General features: G+C 49.1%; 1 protein-coding gene across 1 annotated transcript in view; it reads right to left on the bottom strand.

The window, feature by feature from the left end:
* Positions 1-15,602, bottom strand: part of PRPF19 (pre-mRNA processing factor 19) — a 218,870-nt gene that overhangs the window by 147,507 nt on the left and 55,761 nt on the right. Inside the window, exons 2-4 of the mRNA XM_069628891.1 lie at positions 14,837-14,986; positions 14,434-14,510; positions 14,216-14,357 (exon numbers count right to left, since the gene is read on the bottom strand). Coding sequence (XP_069484992.1) covers positions 14,216-14,357; positions 14,434-14,510; positions 14,837-14,986 — 369 coding nt within the window. The remainder of the gene's footprint in view (positions 1-14,215; positions 14,358-14,433; positions 14,511-14,836; positions 14,987-15,602) is intronic.

Below are 15,602 nucleotides of genomic sequence, written 5' to 3'. Positions count from 1 at the left end.
AAGCCAGACTGGTGATCATGGAGACGGCCAACGGAATTGGAATGAAGGTTAAGCTGAGAGATGGCCAACTTTTCCAGGAGTTTGCCCAGAAAGGGAGTAATGGAAATTGGGCGATAGCTGGACAAGAAGGATCAGCTGTGGGTTTCTTGAGAAGAGGATGCACAAAGGAGTGCATCAGAGGGGAGGGGAAGGATCCCGAGGCAAAGGAGTGCTTCAAAAATCAGCAAGGGACGGAGTGATGGTGTCGTGGTCCTTGATGGTTTTAGAGGAACAGGGATGAACCTGTTTTGACAAGGCTTTCAGAGATCAGACTTGACTAGCGACCTCATCAGGGGAAAAAAGAGGAAAGGACGAGAAGGATGGTAGGGGGTGGCTAAAGGAGGGTCAGCAAGCACAGATGGAGAGGGGAGAGGAGGGGTCTGGGTGGAGAGGGTGGACAGGATGTCCTGAGTTTTTTAAATGAAGTGAGAGGCAAGGGCATTGCAAAGAGCCTGGGAGGCAACAGGAGGGATAGAGACTGCAGCAGGGTTGGCCAGAAACTTGCAGATTTTAAAGAGTTTGCCGAGTTGTTAAGATGCCGCAGAGACACAAGCTTGAACATGGACTCTCTTCTTTGTGAGGACAGACAGTCGGTATTGCCTTTGTAGCAGGCGACAGGCCAGTTTGTCAGAGGATGAACAGGAAGTCCTCAATTTCCTCTCAGCTGCCCTACACTTACGTTTAGGTGTAGCAACGTCAGAGTAATACCAGGAATTGCACTTGGCTTTGGACTTCAAACGGATCCTCATGACAGGGGCAAGAGTATCAAGTGTATTTGAAATTGAAGAGTAGAACAGAGACAGGGCTGTGTCAGGATGTGAGACAGCCAAAAGGTGGTGGTGGGGGAGGAGGGGGGATAGAAAGTGGCGCCAAAAGCCTCAACTGACACACGCTTCATGGGCCGGATGCCCGAGAAGGTAGGTGGCAGTGTTGGGATAGGCTTGGCTTGGGGAGAAGAGAGGGAGAGAGGAGAGGAGGGAGTGATCACTCCAGGAGAGAGGAGTGGTCAGAGGGATGGAGAGGGGGAGGTCAGAGGAGAGCAAGACATCGAGTGTGTGCCCTGCAGAGTGAGTCGGGCCAGAGGGGAGGATGGACAGGGAGAGGGAGTCGCAGAGGTCACGGAAGAGTACAGAGGAGGAACAAGGAGAGTCTAAATGTATATTGAGGTCACCGAGGAGGAGGAGTTGAGTGGTAGAGGCCGGGAGGGAGGAGAGGTCTGCCCACTCAGAGAGAAGAACTAGTTACTCTTACCTTGTAACGTTCTTTCGATGGGATGTTCCTCCGACGTATTCCTTATCTTAGATAGAAATCCTTCAGCTTTGCTGGCCTCGGAAAATTTTTTCGCCAGAGGGCGCTGCGCGTCGATGATCGCCGAGTCGATGACCCTCGACGGCCTCCGTGCCGACGTCGACGTCATCCTGCCTATAAAGGCCGCGCGCAGCGTCCGTTGCTCAGTTCCGTTTTGTAGTCCCCAGTAATGTTTTTGGATTAGACTAATCACCTTGAAGGAGCATAGGCTGCAAACCCACAGGAAGTCATACTGCGGGGATGGATGGGAGGGTCGATAAGGAATACGTCGGAGGAACATCCCATCGAAAGAACGTTACAAGGTAAGAGTAACTAGTTCTTCGAAGGGATTGTGTCCTCCGACGTATTCCTTATCTTAGATAGACTCCCATAGCAGTGGTATTGTGACTGGAGGCGGGAGTAATAAAAGTTATGTTACCCTTCCAGAATGGACAGAGTGTAACACAGCCTTGCCGAATCTAGTTTCTTGACTAGAGGAGGAATCCAGGCTATAGAATTTGGTAAATGTATGTGCGGACGACCATGTGGCAGCCGCACATATATCTCGAATTGGCACCCCTCTTTGAAGGGCTGAGGATGTTGCGATACCCCTGGTAGAATGAGCCCTTAGATTTTGAGGAGGCTCCTTTCCTGCCAATTTGTAGCACTCCAGAATGGCTAAAATAATCCATCTGGAGATGGTTTGTTTTGTTATTGGAAGGCCCAACTTATGTCCTGCATAACCTACAAAGAGTTGGTCTGCTTGTCTGATCTTAGCCAATCTGCTGATATAGAAGCTCAAGGCTCGCTTAGGGTCCAGCCTGTGCAGTCTCTCTTCCTCCTTCCCCGGATGAGGAGGAGGGTAGAAAGAAGGTAATATAATCTTCTGAGTGATGTGAAACTCCGAGACTACCTTCGGGAGGAAGTTAGGCTTCACCTGAAGAACAACTTTGTCCTTGTAAAAGATTGTATGTGGAGGTTTACACGATAAGGCTTGCAACTCGCTAACCCTTCTAGCAGATGTCAATGCTATTAGCAAAACAGTTTTGAGGGTGAGAAGCTTCAATGAACAAGAGTGTAGTGGTTCAAAAGGGGCACCCTTTAGGAAGTTTAAAATTAGGTTTAAATCCCATAAGGGAACTTGAAAAGGTTTCGGGGGATAAACATTAGTTAATCCTTTTAGGTATTGTATTACCAATGGAATTTTGAAGTATGAAGGCTCCTCTGCAGTGCGCTTAAAGATTGATAGCGCTGCGAGATAGCCCTTAATTGTGCCAACCTGTAGGCCTGAATTAGCCAGGTAAAGTAAGAATGACAACACCATAGGTGTACCACAAGAAAAGGGTTCAATATTCTTTTCTCTGCACCAGCTGCAAAATTTGTTCCAACGGCAGCGGTATAGAGTTTTAGTTGCCGGCCTTCTGGCCGAAAGCAACACCTCCATAACATCATCCGGAAGGTCCCAATCCTTGTACCTCAACCTTTCAGACACCAAGCGTGAAGGTTGAGGGTCTTGATGGCTGGATGGAGAACCTGACCTTCCTTCTGCGAGAGAAGATCCTCTCTGTATGGCAGTCGAATTGGAGGGCAGATGGACATGTCTAGAAGGTCCGGGTACCACGTTCTCCTGGCCCAATCCGGGGCAATTAGGATCATGGTCTTCCGAAACCTTCTCAACCTCCTGATCATTTGAGGAATGACAGGGACCGGAGGGAACGCGTACAGAAGTGGGAACTCCCAGTCCACTACGAACGCATCTCCTAGAGCTCCTCTCGGGGGAAATTCCCTTGAGCAAAATCTGTCGCACTTCCTGTTGATACTGGTGGCGAACAGATCCACTTGAGGGGTTCCCCAAAGGGCGAAGATCTCTTGAAGGACTTCCTGAGCTATCTCCCACTCGTGAGAGACTGTGCTCTGCCTGCTCAGAGCGTCCGCTGTCAAGTTCTTCTCTCCGGCTAGGTGAATTGCCGATAGAGAGATTCCTTCCTGAATTGCCCAAAACCAGAGCTGCATCGCCTCTCTGCACAGTGGTAGTGAGCCTACGCCTCCTCTTTTGTTGAGGTAGTGCATGGCCACTGTATTGTCCGTCATTATTAGGACGTTTCTTCCCCGTACAGACGGCAGAAAAGCCTTCAGCGCTAGTCTGATGGCTCTCAGCTCCAACAGGTTGATATGTAGTCTGGACTCCGATGGAGACCAACGACCGCTGATGGTCAAGTCGTTGGCGTGAGCTCCCCACCCCGTGAGTGAGGCATCCGTGACTACTGTTATCTCCGGCCATGGTTGCCAAAACATTTCTCCTTTCAGGATGTTCTCCCGACAGGCCCACCACTGAAGGTCTCGGGCTACTTTGACCGGGATCCGAAGGAGATCTGTCATCCTTCCTGAGAACTGTGACCACTGAGTTCTCAGTGCCCACTGGAGGGATCTCATTCTCAGGCGAGCCTCCGGCACGAGGAATATGCAGGATGCCATGAGGCCTAGCAACCTCAGAAAGTCGTAGGCTGGGAGATATTGGGCATTCTGAAATCTGATGACCATCTGCAGAATATCTCGAGCCCTCACCTCTGGTGGCAAGGCTTTTCCCAGGGAAGTGTCCAGGACTGCTCCAATGAATTGGAGTCTCTGTGATGGTATCATCTGTGACTTCTTTAAATTGAGGGAGAAGCCCAGCTTGTGAAGGAAGTGGCAAACATAATCTAGTTGTCTCTGAGCCTGTTCCGAAGATACAGCTCTGATCAACCAATCGTCTAGGTAAGGGTAGACATGAATCCCTTCCCTCCTTAGACTTGCAGCCACAACCGACATTAGCTTGGTAAAGACCCTCGGGGCGGAGGTTAGCCCAAATGGCAGAACTCGAAATTGATAATGAGAGCTGCCAATTGCGAACCTCAGGTATCTCCTGTGCCTGGGATGGATCGGCACATGGAAATAAGCGTCCTGGAGGTCTAGAGATACCAACCAGTCCTGAAGCTGGAGGGCCTGAAGGATCTGAGAGAGAGTCACCATCTTGAACTTGTCCTTTCGGAGGAATTTGTTCAATTCCCGTAAGTCTAAGATGGGTCTCAGTCCTCCGTCCTTCTTCGGTATTATGAAGTAGGGGGAGTACCAACCCTTGTTCCTTTCCGCTACAGGTACCAGTTCTATGGCACCTTTCTCTAGCAGGTCTAAAACCTCCTGCAAGAGGAGCGGATCTGGAAGCTTCAAAGGGTTGTTCCCCGGTGGATGACTCTGAGGGATATGTAGGAAGGGCAGGCAGTAACCTTGGGCTACTGTCTCCAGAGCCCAAGCATCTGACGTAATAGCCTGCCATTCCGTCAGATGGTGAGTTAACCTGCCCCCTACTGGTGTTCTGTGAGGGGAGACCTCAGAGTGGTTTTGAAGCGGCTGATGCAGTTGCCGAAGGTAAAGTGGCTCCTGCTCCTGCGGGTGCGGCTTTCTTTCCCCTACCCCGTCCACCACGGGTAAATCTTCCTTGGCCTCTTTGAGCCGGTCGTCCCCTGCCCCTTCCATATGAGGAATAGTAACGAAAGGACCGTCCTCTCCACGATGATCCCGAAGGACGAAAGGTATTCTGACGGATAGCAGCTCCCAATGACTTGGCTGCTGCCTTGGACGTTTGCAGTTTCTCCAAACTGTCATCCGCCTTCTTTCCAAAGAGGGTAGAACCGTCAAAGGGCATATTCAAAAGCCTGGTCTGCACGTCAGAGGCAAAACCAGACTTCCTCAACCACGCATGCCTGCGGATTGTGGTACTTGCCGCCATGGCCCTGCTGATACTGTCAGCAGAATCTAGGCCAGTTTGTAGGGTCTCGCACATCGCATCTTTACCATCCCTGATGATGTTTAAAAATGCGTCCCTTTCCTCTCCTTCTTGGAGGCAGTCAGCCGCTGATGAAGCGCACTCCCAAAGGGTGTGGCTGAACCTAGCGAGCGTACAGGTCGCGTTAATAGACTTTAACGCCATGCTACAGGCAGAAAAAACCTTCTTAGCCATGGCATCATATTTTTTGTCATCCCTATCCTGCGGAGCAGTGGGGTATGCAGATGTGCTGCCTGATGAGGTTGCAGCCTGTACAACCAAGCTCTCAGGAGTAGGGTGTTTTGACAAATATTCAGGGTCAGAACTAGCCACCCTGTATTTTGTTGACAGTTTTTTATTTACTGCCGGGATAATTTCTGGCGTTTCCCAGTTTGTCAAAATCCTTCTCTGTAGAGCAGAGTGAAATGGAACCACAGGATCCTCCTGTGGGCCCTTGTCCAGTATGTCAGTGAGGTCATCCTGCTGAAAGGCAGGAGAAGGTGCAGACCAACCCATAAATTCTATGATTCTAGACATCAGAGCTCTATATGGAGTCTCCGCATGTTCTCCTGGGTCTGGTTTGATAAATTCTGCTTCAGGAGAAGTGTCCAAGCCACTAGCTTCCTGAAGTGCATCCTGAAGATTTTTTAATCTTCCTTCCTCAGAGGCGAAAGTCTCTGGCTCTGGTGATGTGGTCCTCTGTAAATCAATATCTTGGTCTGAATCCTCCCTTTCCTCAAAAATCGAGGTTAAAGGGGGATACATTGGTTTTTGGAATGGTATAAACCCCATTTCCAATGCAGAAGGAGCCATCATCACAGGCCTTGAAAACGTCGATGTCGTCGACACCGACGTGAAAGTACTCGAAGGCGCCGTGAAAAGCGTCGAGAAATGTGTACTAGGCCTCGAAGAACTCGAAAGGATCGGAGTCTTGCTCGAGAACGACGTCGACGTTCTCGGCGTCGAGTCGGAGGTCTTTTGTCTAACCGTTGGCTGTGGAGTAGCCGTGGTTCTTTCCTTCACCGGCGTCGATATCGGCGTCGACGTCGGCGTCGACTCGATCGACTGATGCGCCGATGAATCCTTCGACAACGGCGTCGATGGCGCCGACCTCTGTTTCGAAGGAGTTTTCGACGATGGCGTCGATGATGCTTTATCTCCCGATGGCTCGAGGCGCTTTCGGGTTGACTTTTCCGCCGGGTACTGCGACTCGCGGCGTTTAGATTTTTTGGGTTTTTTACCCGGGGTATCACCCTCAGCTGTCTTCGAGGGGGACGAGGCCGCTTTCTCGAAGACGCTTAGCATCTTTTTCCTGAATTCCTCCCACTCAGCTTGCGAGCTGCGTTTTGTGGGGCAATGAACTCTCTCAGGAGAACTCGACGAAGATGACGAAGGGGATCTCCTACGTCTCTTCTTCGAGTGTCTCGATGTCGACGAGTGGTGGGAGCCACTTCGTGATCTAGATCGAGAGTGTTTTTTATGGTGAGGAGACGAACGTCTCGACTCTACCGAAGAAGCTTTCGAGGAAGTTAAAGTTGACCTACCTCTCTCGAGCTTCCCCCTACGCTCCTTCAAGGCTTTCGCCGTCATGGAAAGGCATTCCTCACACTCCGAACTCTGGTGCGTGATTCCCAGACACCACAAACAGACCCTGTGAGGGTCCGTCAACGACATTTTCTTCCCGCAGTCTCGGCACTTTTTGAAACCGGACCGAGGGGTCGTCGGGTCGGAGGAGGATGCCATCGATATCGAGGTAAATAGTAGTTATTATATACGTTATCTTGACGAGAACTGAGCAACGGTGTTCCGAGGCACAACGAAGCGCGGAAAAACGGAACTGAGCAACGGACGCTGCGCGCGGCCTTTATAGGCAGGATGACGTCGACGTCGGCACGGAGGCCGTCGAGGGTCATCGACTCGGCGATCATCGACGCGCAGCGCCCTCTGGCGAAAAAATTTTCCGAGGCCAGCAAAGCTGAAGGATTTCTATCTAAGATAAGGAATACGTCGGAGGACACAATCCCTTCGAAATGAGGTGATTTGACCAGGAGGCCGGTAGATGGTAACCACAATAAGAGAATGGGTAGGCGAGAGAGAAAGCCTACAGACAAGGCATTCAAAAGAGGAGTAGGTCTGAGTGGGAATGATATAGGCAGGAATCCACTCAGGAAAGATCAGGGCTACCCCCCCCCCCCCACCGGACCAGGAGAATCTGGGTGCCGAGAGGATCTTGTAGCCATCAGGAAGGAGAGTGTCAAAGCTTGTGCCAGAGCTGGCCGTGAACCATGTCTCAGTAAGACCAAGGACATCAAGGTCTAGTTCAAGGAGGTGGCAGATGTCAGAGGAGTGTTTGACAGCAGAGTGAGAGTTGAGAGTGGCAATATGAAGAAAGTTGCCAGCCTTAAAGACCTTCCGGGGAGGGGTACAGATCAGAGGTACGCCCTGCGGAGGAGAAAGAGCCCTAGGAGGGGCCGAGGCGGAGGGGAGAGAGAGGGCAAGATAGCCAAGGGGAGAGAGGAGGGGACAGCAGGAGATGAGAGGAAATTGATGAGGCGGGGGAATCGCCTATCAAAGAGGAGGAGACTGGCCTGAGGGCCCTGGACCATGACAGTGCCATTTAGGTAGACATTAATGATAACTTTAGTGGAGTCGAACAAGCCATGAGAACTTCCCAGCGAGTGCCACCATTAATGGGAGGAGGAGGAGATAGGGCAGAGCACAGATACCATATGAGGAGTCCAAAGATCTGGTGAAGGAACGACAAAGAGGATGTCGTTGAGGGTCTGTCTGGCAGAAGCATTGAGTAGGTGTCAGCGATATGAAGACCAGGGTTAGAGGCCAAGATATCCTTTTTGAACTTCTTCCTACCAGACTTCATGAGAAGGGAAGGATAGTCAATGGAGAAGCAGTTGGAAAATATAGGAGAAACAGAAAGCGCAATTGGTGTGGAAGAGAGGAGAGGATAGAGATACTGGGGGGGGCTAAGGCAGGTAGGTGTTGCACAAAAGAGTGATGAGGTCACTGGGCTGGCAAGTTACAGAGAGGAAACAGTATACAAGCAAAATACAGAGAATTTCGCAATGGACAGCAAGATTTGACTTTTTAGAACAAAGCAAAAACAGCAAGATTTGACTTTTCAATCTTGGAATCGGATGTTAGCAAAGGGTTTTAGGAAGCACTGTGCATCAGGATGACAACGTGGGAGTAACAAGCAGAAAGAACTGTGATACTCAAAAGTGGTAGGAGTGAGTCAATAAGGAGGGATCTACCCCATAGTTCTGGAGGAGGCAAAGTCAAGGCAGTCCGGATTTCTTAGAGGAGTGAGGTGGCAGCATCATTGTGGTTAAGGTGCAGGGAGGACCCAAATTAGCGTTCCGGAAGTGGACAGGGAGCAGACAAGGGCCTTAGAAGTGAGCCTTGCTGAGAGGGCTGGCTGAAGCCTGCCGGTCCCTGATTGGAGGGAAGAAAACACTCATCAACCAATGGGAGTGCAGCACAGGGAGAGGTGGTTCAGCACAGCCTGTCTACACAACAAAGAAAACCACAGTGGCCATCTTGAAAGGGCCAAAAAACAGTCAAATAAGCAGGCAATAGAGGGAAATAACATGTGCTTTCAAAATAGCTCCAGGTATGATAAAAATGCCAAATAAAAACAGTCCTTTCCAACAACTTTATACAAATTGTTTTTTTCTTTTCTTCTCTTTTTTTCCAATTTCGATTTTTCAGGTTCAACAATTCCCCTGGAGGTGCAGTAATGCACAGAAAGTGCACCTACCTAATGGAATGGTCAGCAGGCAGGCACCAACTCCACATGTGCAGGAAAACAACAGATGGCCAGGAGGGTGGAAACAGGACCTCACTCTCAGTGAGAAGCAGTTGAAAGAAAGCCCCCCGAGTACTCTGCCAAACCTGTGAGCTGTTCGTGGAAGGCCTTGGCTGACGACAGCGTGTCAGGGTCCTCTTCCTCATCAGTGTCCACCAAGGTGTCCGGCTGGCCCGGAGCGGGTGGAGGAGTGCTGGGCGCGGAGGGCTGCAATGTGGTGACCGGAGCCAGAGGCTGCAGCAGAGGCTGGTGTGGAACCGCCTGAACTCAGGGAGGCAGGAGAGCCGGAATCGGAGGAGCCGGCAAGGGCAGCAGGGGCTGCACCGGGGTATGTGGCGCTAGAGCCATAGGAGGAATGACTATAAGCGCAGGCGGAGAGACTGGAGGGAGCATGTTCCTGATCACATCCCGAAGGATGGCCCCCATCGGAGGAGATCTCATGAGAGTTAGAAACTTTACAAAGAACCTGTCCTCACAGGCCGGTGGGGTGGCAGGTGATGTTGCTGGGGTAGCGGGCGGCTGCTGGGGCTAGTACTCGGTTTAACCGGTTGGGGGGGTAAGCCTGCCCTTTGATGCTGATGGATAAGCTGTACGCGAGGTACCTGGTTGGCAACAGTCCCACCTTGTAACTCGTTCTCCCACCTGCTCTGTTCCAAGGCGTGGTATCGGACGAGCAGCCATTTTGTCTGGTGCAGCGGCCATCTTGTCGAGCTGCGTGACACGTGCCAAAGTCGTGGTGATTGGCTCACTGGGGCCGGCCTCCTCCAGGACTCTTGCCTACGCTGCACCTCAGGACGGGGCCTAGTCGATGTGTTGCCCTCGGCAGTAGCACCGGTAGTGCTGCATACAGGTGCCCCCTCGGACATCTGGCTGGTACTAGGGTATAGCCCCTCAGTTGTACACCCGGTAAAAGACTGTGCAGTACCTCAATACTGTCTCCGGAAGGATCCAACGACCCCTTTGACTGGTGGCTGGTAGCTGAAATAGCCTTGGTGCCAGTGCTGGTGGGAGAACCTGAAAGGTTCCTCCTGCTCAGGCGTTTCTTTGGGAAAGAGTCGCCCTTGTGGGGTGCGATGGGAAAAAAAAAAAAAAAAGAGGCCCCTACCTTGCGCCTTGACTTATGACTGAAGAAGTCATTCAAGTCCTCTGGAGGCGACTTCTCAAAGAGCTCCCTCCATCAAGCTAGCCTGTTTTTCAGAGCACGGGGTGCAAGCGCATTGCATGCGGTACAACACTCCCAGCCATGGTCAGGGCCAAGGCTGTGGAGGCAAAGAGCGTGGGGAATCGGACGTAGGGAAGAGCCCTTTGCAGGCTGGACACCTGCTGAAGCCCGTTAATATCGACATGCGCCGGGGAGGAGCATGGCGCCAGAGGAGAGAGTACCCGATTGATAAAAAGACAACAAAAAGACAGAGGTATCTGGGGAAGAGCACGTAGTATTACAAGGCCGAAGCCAAACCCAGGAGCGCTGGTGAAATCGGCCCATTCCCGTCGACGCAAAAAAGGGGACCGAGGAGTGGCGCCAGTGGGCGGAGTCCAGGGAGTGCATGCTCCCAAGGCCACGTGCAGCTAAATTTAAAAGGGGGAAGATGGTTTTTTATGGTGAAAAGGTTCCGTCTCCCGTCCCTAGCGAAGGACGCCCATGCAGTATGGAGGAAAAGGTACGGGATGTAGGAGTACAGGTAACGGGTTACCTGGATAGATAACACATGCTGGTGTCAGGAGGGGGTAGTGATCCCAAGGGCCTGACAGTTCCTTCAGAACTACAGCTCGCCCCACCCAACCGGAAAACTGTCCGGCTTCTAAGGTGGGCATGCCTCCTCCACATGGAAGCACAAGCAACATCGGACATTGTTCTACCATGTTGCCCCATCAGTTAGTTGCATCATTCCGTAGACATGGTGAGCAAGGGACCGACATATGTGTATATGCCTGTCAAATATGCCGGGGTGCTCCCTTATAGGACTCGACCTAAGGTTGCTTGAAGCCCTGTGCAGAGGGGACATGGCCTGGGCAGCTTCATTTAGGGGGTGGGACCGCAATAATTATTTTCTAATGGTTGGTTCCTTTTTAATGGAACGAAAAGGTGCCTAGTGGCATTCTCACTGGTTATGATGAATCCGTAATCTTCCCAGTTATCACTTTTTGGTGTGTACAACCCATGTCGCCAGATACGCAATGTATAGCAGTCATTCCAGAGATGTTCTGTAGAACTCTGCACCTGCAGGGCACACGTCCAAATACTAGGACATTTTTAAAATGACTGCTGCGGGCAGGGCTCAAGTCGAGGGTACACGTGGGTGGACGGCATCCACGCACTTTCCATAGGGCGGACGTTGTTCCCACCTAGGTATTTTGGAGGCCGTAGGTAAAACAAAGTATTCTGCACTGTGTATTTCGAAGTTTAACAATGTCCTCCTCGATCGCAACAGGTCGCTGGGGATTCGAACCCTGGTCGCCTGGTTCACAGGGCGGGACTTCACCACTGCAACACAGGACTAGATGAAAGAGCTGAAACAACTGAAGGTGTAATGTCACATATATGAACTGTGCGCTCCAGGGAAAGCATTGGTATCGATTCTACCCGGGTTACCTGGCGAGCACTGTGGGTCAGGTGGAACGGGAGGGGAGTGGAGGAAGCAGGTGCCGAATTGTGCATGCCTAATCCTGTTTAGAGCAGACTCATATTGCTAAACAACGAGCAAGCTCCAAACTTCACCAGTTTGCACACACAGCTGAAAAGCCTGATTCTCTTCATCAGTGCGAGTTGGGGACTGTCTAGCCCCTCTCCCCTCATAGACAAGTCACTGTTCTTCTTCACGCAGCTCAGCACTTAGTCTCCACAGTCAAACAAAAGTGTCGGACTAGGCAGCAGGCCAGGGCTAGTGCTTGGATACTCTAACCAACCCTTCTGGGCACTGAGCTGACTTTAAACCTCAGGGGGCTAAGGCTACTAGTAATACCAGCAAACTGTCAAGCAAAGGGTGGTAAATGCAGGAAGCAAACTCCCAGCAGGACCAGTGGGTGCTAAATGGTTGTGCGAGGGAATAGACATAGATGGAGACCAGGGCATAAGTCGAGGGATCTTATGGTTTGAGGAATATTAAAAAAAAAAATGGTGCTCCTTGCACACATGAACAATGCCACTACCAGGATTTGAACCACAGTGGTACGGGTGGGAGACTTCATAGCAAGACCACATGAATCCTCGACAATGGCCAACTGAAATGTTGGACTGCCGTTCCGTTTTACAGGCCAGGTTTTGTTGAAGATTCTCATCTTTAAAAAGGTGCGTACCTTCTATAATTAGACAGCAGTCTTCTAAAAGAAAGACTAGTTTAATTAAATTTGCATTTTTAATTTAAAGATCTGTTCACGTCATGTGATGTCACTTCCCAATGCGTGTGTCAGAGTCCCCCCCCACTTTTTTTTTAGGACTGGCTGCAGGTCCCTTTGTTTAACCCACATGTCACAATGTAATTATCAAAATGGCTATAATGAACTATCACTAGTTACTTGGAAAATCATTGTCTCCCAGCTTCAACACTTGGCCAAATAGCATAACGTAACAGATGAAATGCATTCGCTCAGTAGCATCATTCCCTGATCACCCAAAATTATAGCAGCCCTTAGAAACAGGCCATACGTTGGCAGTGTGGGTTATCATCAAAATTAACAAGAACCCCAACCCTTCGGGCATTTATAAAGGTCTGAATGGTGCAGATTCCTTCGCTTTGTAGGGTGGGGGAGTGGCCAGCTGGGATTTTGCTGTGATGTAGGCAATCCCGCTTCGACTGCACTGTGCTCCCTACAGGTTTTTTGCAATCTTGTATAACGGGTCCATAGAAGGGAAGCCCTCTAAACACAGTCTTGTGAATTTAAGTCGTATTCTTCTGATGAATCAAAACCCAGAAAATAAAACGAGAGTGAAAAGACTCCTCTCCCGAATAATACCTTCTACATGTGGTGCCGAGACATAAATGTCTGGTTTTGGGGCACCACGAATGATAATATCCCTGGTGCTCTAGCGGTGGATTGGGACATCTACGTCATCACTTGTCCCATCAGTGTCCCCACAGGGTCATGACGTTTGCCTCACAGCTCAAGAAGGAGTAGACATGCCCGCCCAAACATCAAGTTTACAGAAATCCTTTTTTCTCAAGTGCCACTTACCGGAATTAGCTGCTTTTCAAGTATTTAATGGGAGATGAGCTCCTTGAACAAACCATCTCCAATGACCGGGGTAAATTTCCGGAGAAATTGGAATCCACACAAAAGTTCTCTTCAGCTGCACTTCTAAATTCTAATCTGGAGGTGTGCTGATGACATCACTGCACGAGGCTTTTGCCACAATGGGCCAAAAGGCTGTTCCAGCAAATGCGGTTTAAGAGACCCCAATGTTTAAAAGGAGAGTGGGGGTGTGCATTAAAGGAGATCCTCCCAAACCACTGAAATGTAAATGTGCAGTACAATACTAGCAGTAGCAATGGAGGAGTTATCAAATTATTAGTATTGAATATGTGCTGTTTATTTTCTGGTGGTTCTTCCACTCCCAGTCGACCAGTAACAATGTCAGATTGCTTCCTCTCTATGGCTCATGTGATCGGCTATACACAGACAACTCAGAGCCAAACAAAGGAACACATCTAACCTGTTGTGATGGAAGGATATACAAACTTAATGCAAATGACATTTTGTAGTCGGTGTGCTTAAAAAAAAAAAATAAATCCTATAAACCCTACAACGAGTAAAGGGATTTTGACTCATTTGGAGGCTTCTTGTATAACACCATTATAGGGCTGATGATGGAATAACCAAATGGTTGACATAGTGTGTGCCTAATCACTAATTGAAAAGAATTAACAAAGCCACAGTTGTTAATAGTGATCTATATAAAACAGAAATACATAAATTATGTATTTCGGACAGGAAGGGGCATTTCTGTTTTTGCACCTGTACTGCAACTTGTAACTGTAGATCATCATTTGTAAAAACCTCTGAACAGTTTTTGACAATTGCTAAAAGCCCAGACATCGCCCTTAAGGTCTATTCTGAAACGGTTTGTTTTCCTAATTCTATTATTTTTGAAGACTAGCAACTCTCATCGAATGGAGAGTATTGTTGTGGTGTTGCTAGTGGTTTCTGCTTATTGAGTAGCACATACATGTAGTAATTAACACACAATTGCTTTTGACACCTTTCCTACAGCTTGAAGCAACAAATGGGAATATGAATGTCTGGATTTCAGACCCCTCTCCTCATACCTTCTCTGGCAGCGGTCACCTCCTTGGTAAGACGAGCGATGACTCTACAGGCGGCATCGTGCTGGTAAAGGGCATGGGAGAGCTCTTGGCGGGTGGTCTGAAGTTGCTGCCGTAGTGTAAAGCTATGCAGCATGACAGCATCCTAAGAGAAACCAATAGCGGTGAACTACAGTAATTAGTACCAGACAAAAGACCCCTCACAGACTGAACAAGCATACCCACTCATCCTGCAGTGCCTTCAGGATAGCTGGGATACTGGTGGAGGATGGAGGCTTCGGACGGATTGGATGGGCAACTGGATACCAGAAGGAAGAGAAAACAAATTAAGTAAAACAGCAAAGATGCTTAAGGGAGAAAAAGATCAAAAATATAAACATAGTTTAAGAAAAAGAGAGAAATAATAGGACCAAAACGAACATTCCAGAAACAATGAATAGCATCATCACCACATCAGATTCATAACCTCCCGAACAAACTTTGCACTTCTGCCACAACTGGTCTTCCCCAAGGTACCTACACACGAATTAAGAAAACAAGGCAACTGGCAAGAGGGCCATTTGAAATGCCACAAAAGTTTCCTTGTTTATTGCTACCCAACTGCTTACACACAACGACCCTCACCCTTCAGATCGATGAGTTGCTCCTCAGACAACGGCTGGTTGTTCACTGGGTCCGTTCCATTTTCTGCAATGTATTTTTCAATCAGTCGCCTCTCAAAGACATGATTGGAAACGGGAGAAACACAGGGGTGATCTGGAACCTCATTGGAAACTGCATCAGAGAGCGAGAAGGAGATCAAAAGATTAGATAAACTGAACTCCGCTGAACCCCTTACTGTGATATTTAAGAAGGTGGTGGACAGAAAACGGTATTACCCAAATTGACCTTTTGCACAATTGACCTTTATATTGTATTGGGTTGGTTTTGGATTATAAATATAAGGGGATTGGGTGGGGGGTTGCAGGGGGTTTTGGATTGGGGGTTGCGGGGGGGGTTTCCCCCTGCATATATGTCCTAATTGACCTAAATTAGGTCAATTCTCCCGAGGTCAATTGTGAAAAGGTCAATTAGCATACAACCCAGAAAACAACTAGTTAATGCTTCACTCTACATTAGACGTGTCCTACAAGAGACAAGGTAACAATGAGGAATACCATACTAGAGGCTAGTGTACCACATCATCATGCAATTGTAGGCACAAAGACAACCCAATAGTTCAAAGAAGGTAGGGATCAGTGCTCGAGATAAAATTTCGAAGTGGGAGTAATATACTCCTTTTTCTAAGTTGGGAGTAAAATGTTTTTTTAGGAAGCAAAAAAGTAAGTCCCATGAGCAATAGGTGTATTTTATAAGCAAATAAAAATGTTTTAATTACGAAACTGAAATG

This window comes from Ambystoma mexicanum, chromosome 12, assembly GCF_040938575.1.
Source record: "Ambystoma mexicanum isolate Mex_15411 chromosome 12, UKY_AmexF1_1, whole genome shotgun sequence".
Lineage (NCBI taxonomy): Eukaryota > Metazoa > Chordata > Amphibia > Caudata > Ambystomatidae > Ambystoma > Ambystoma mexicanum.
Note: the sequence above shows the minus strand (reverse complement) of the source record. Positions and strands in the feature narration are given on the sequence as shown.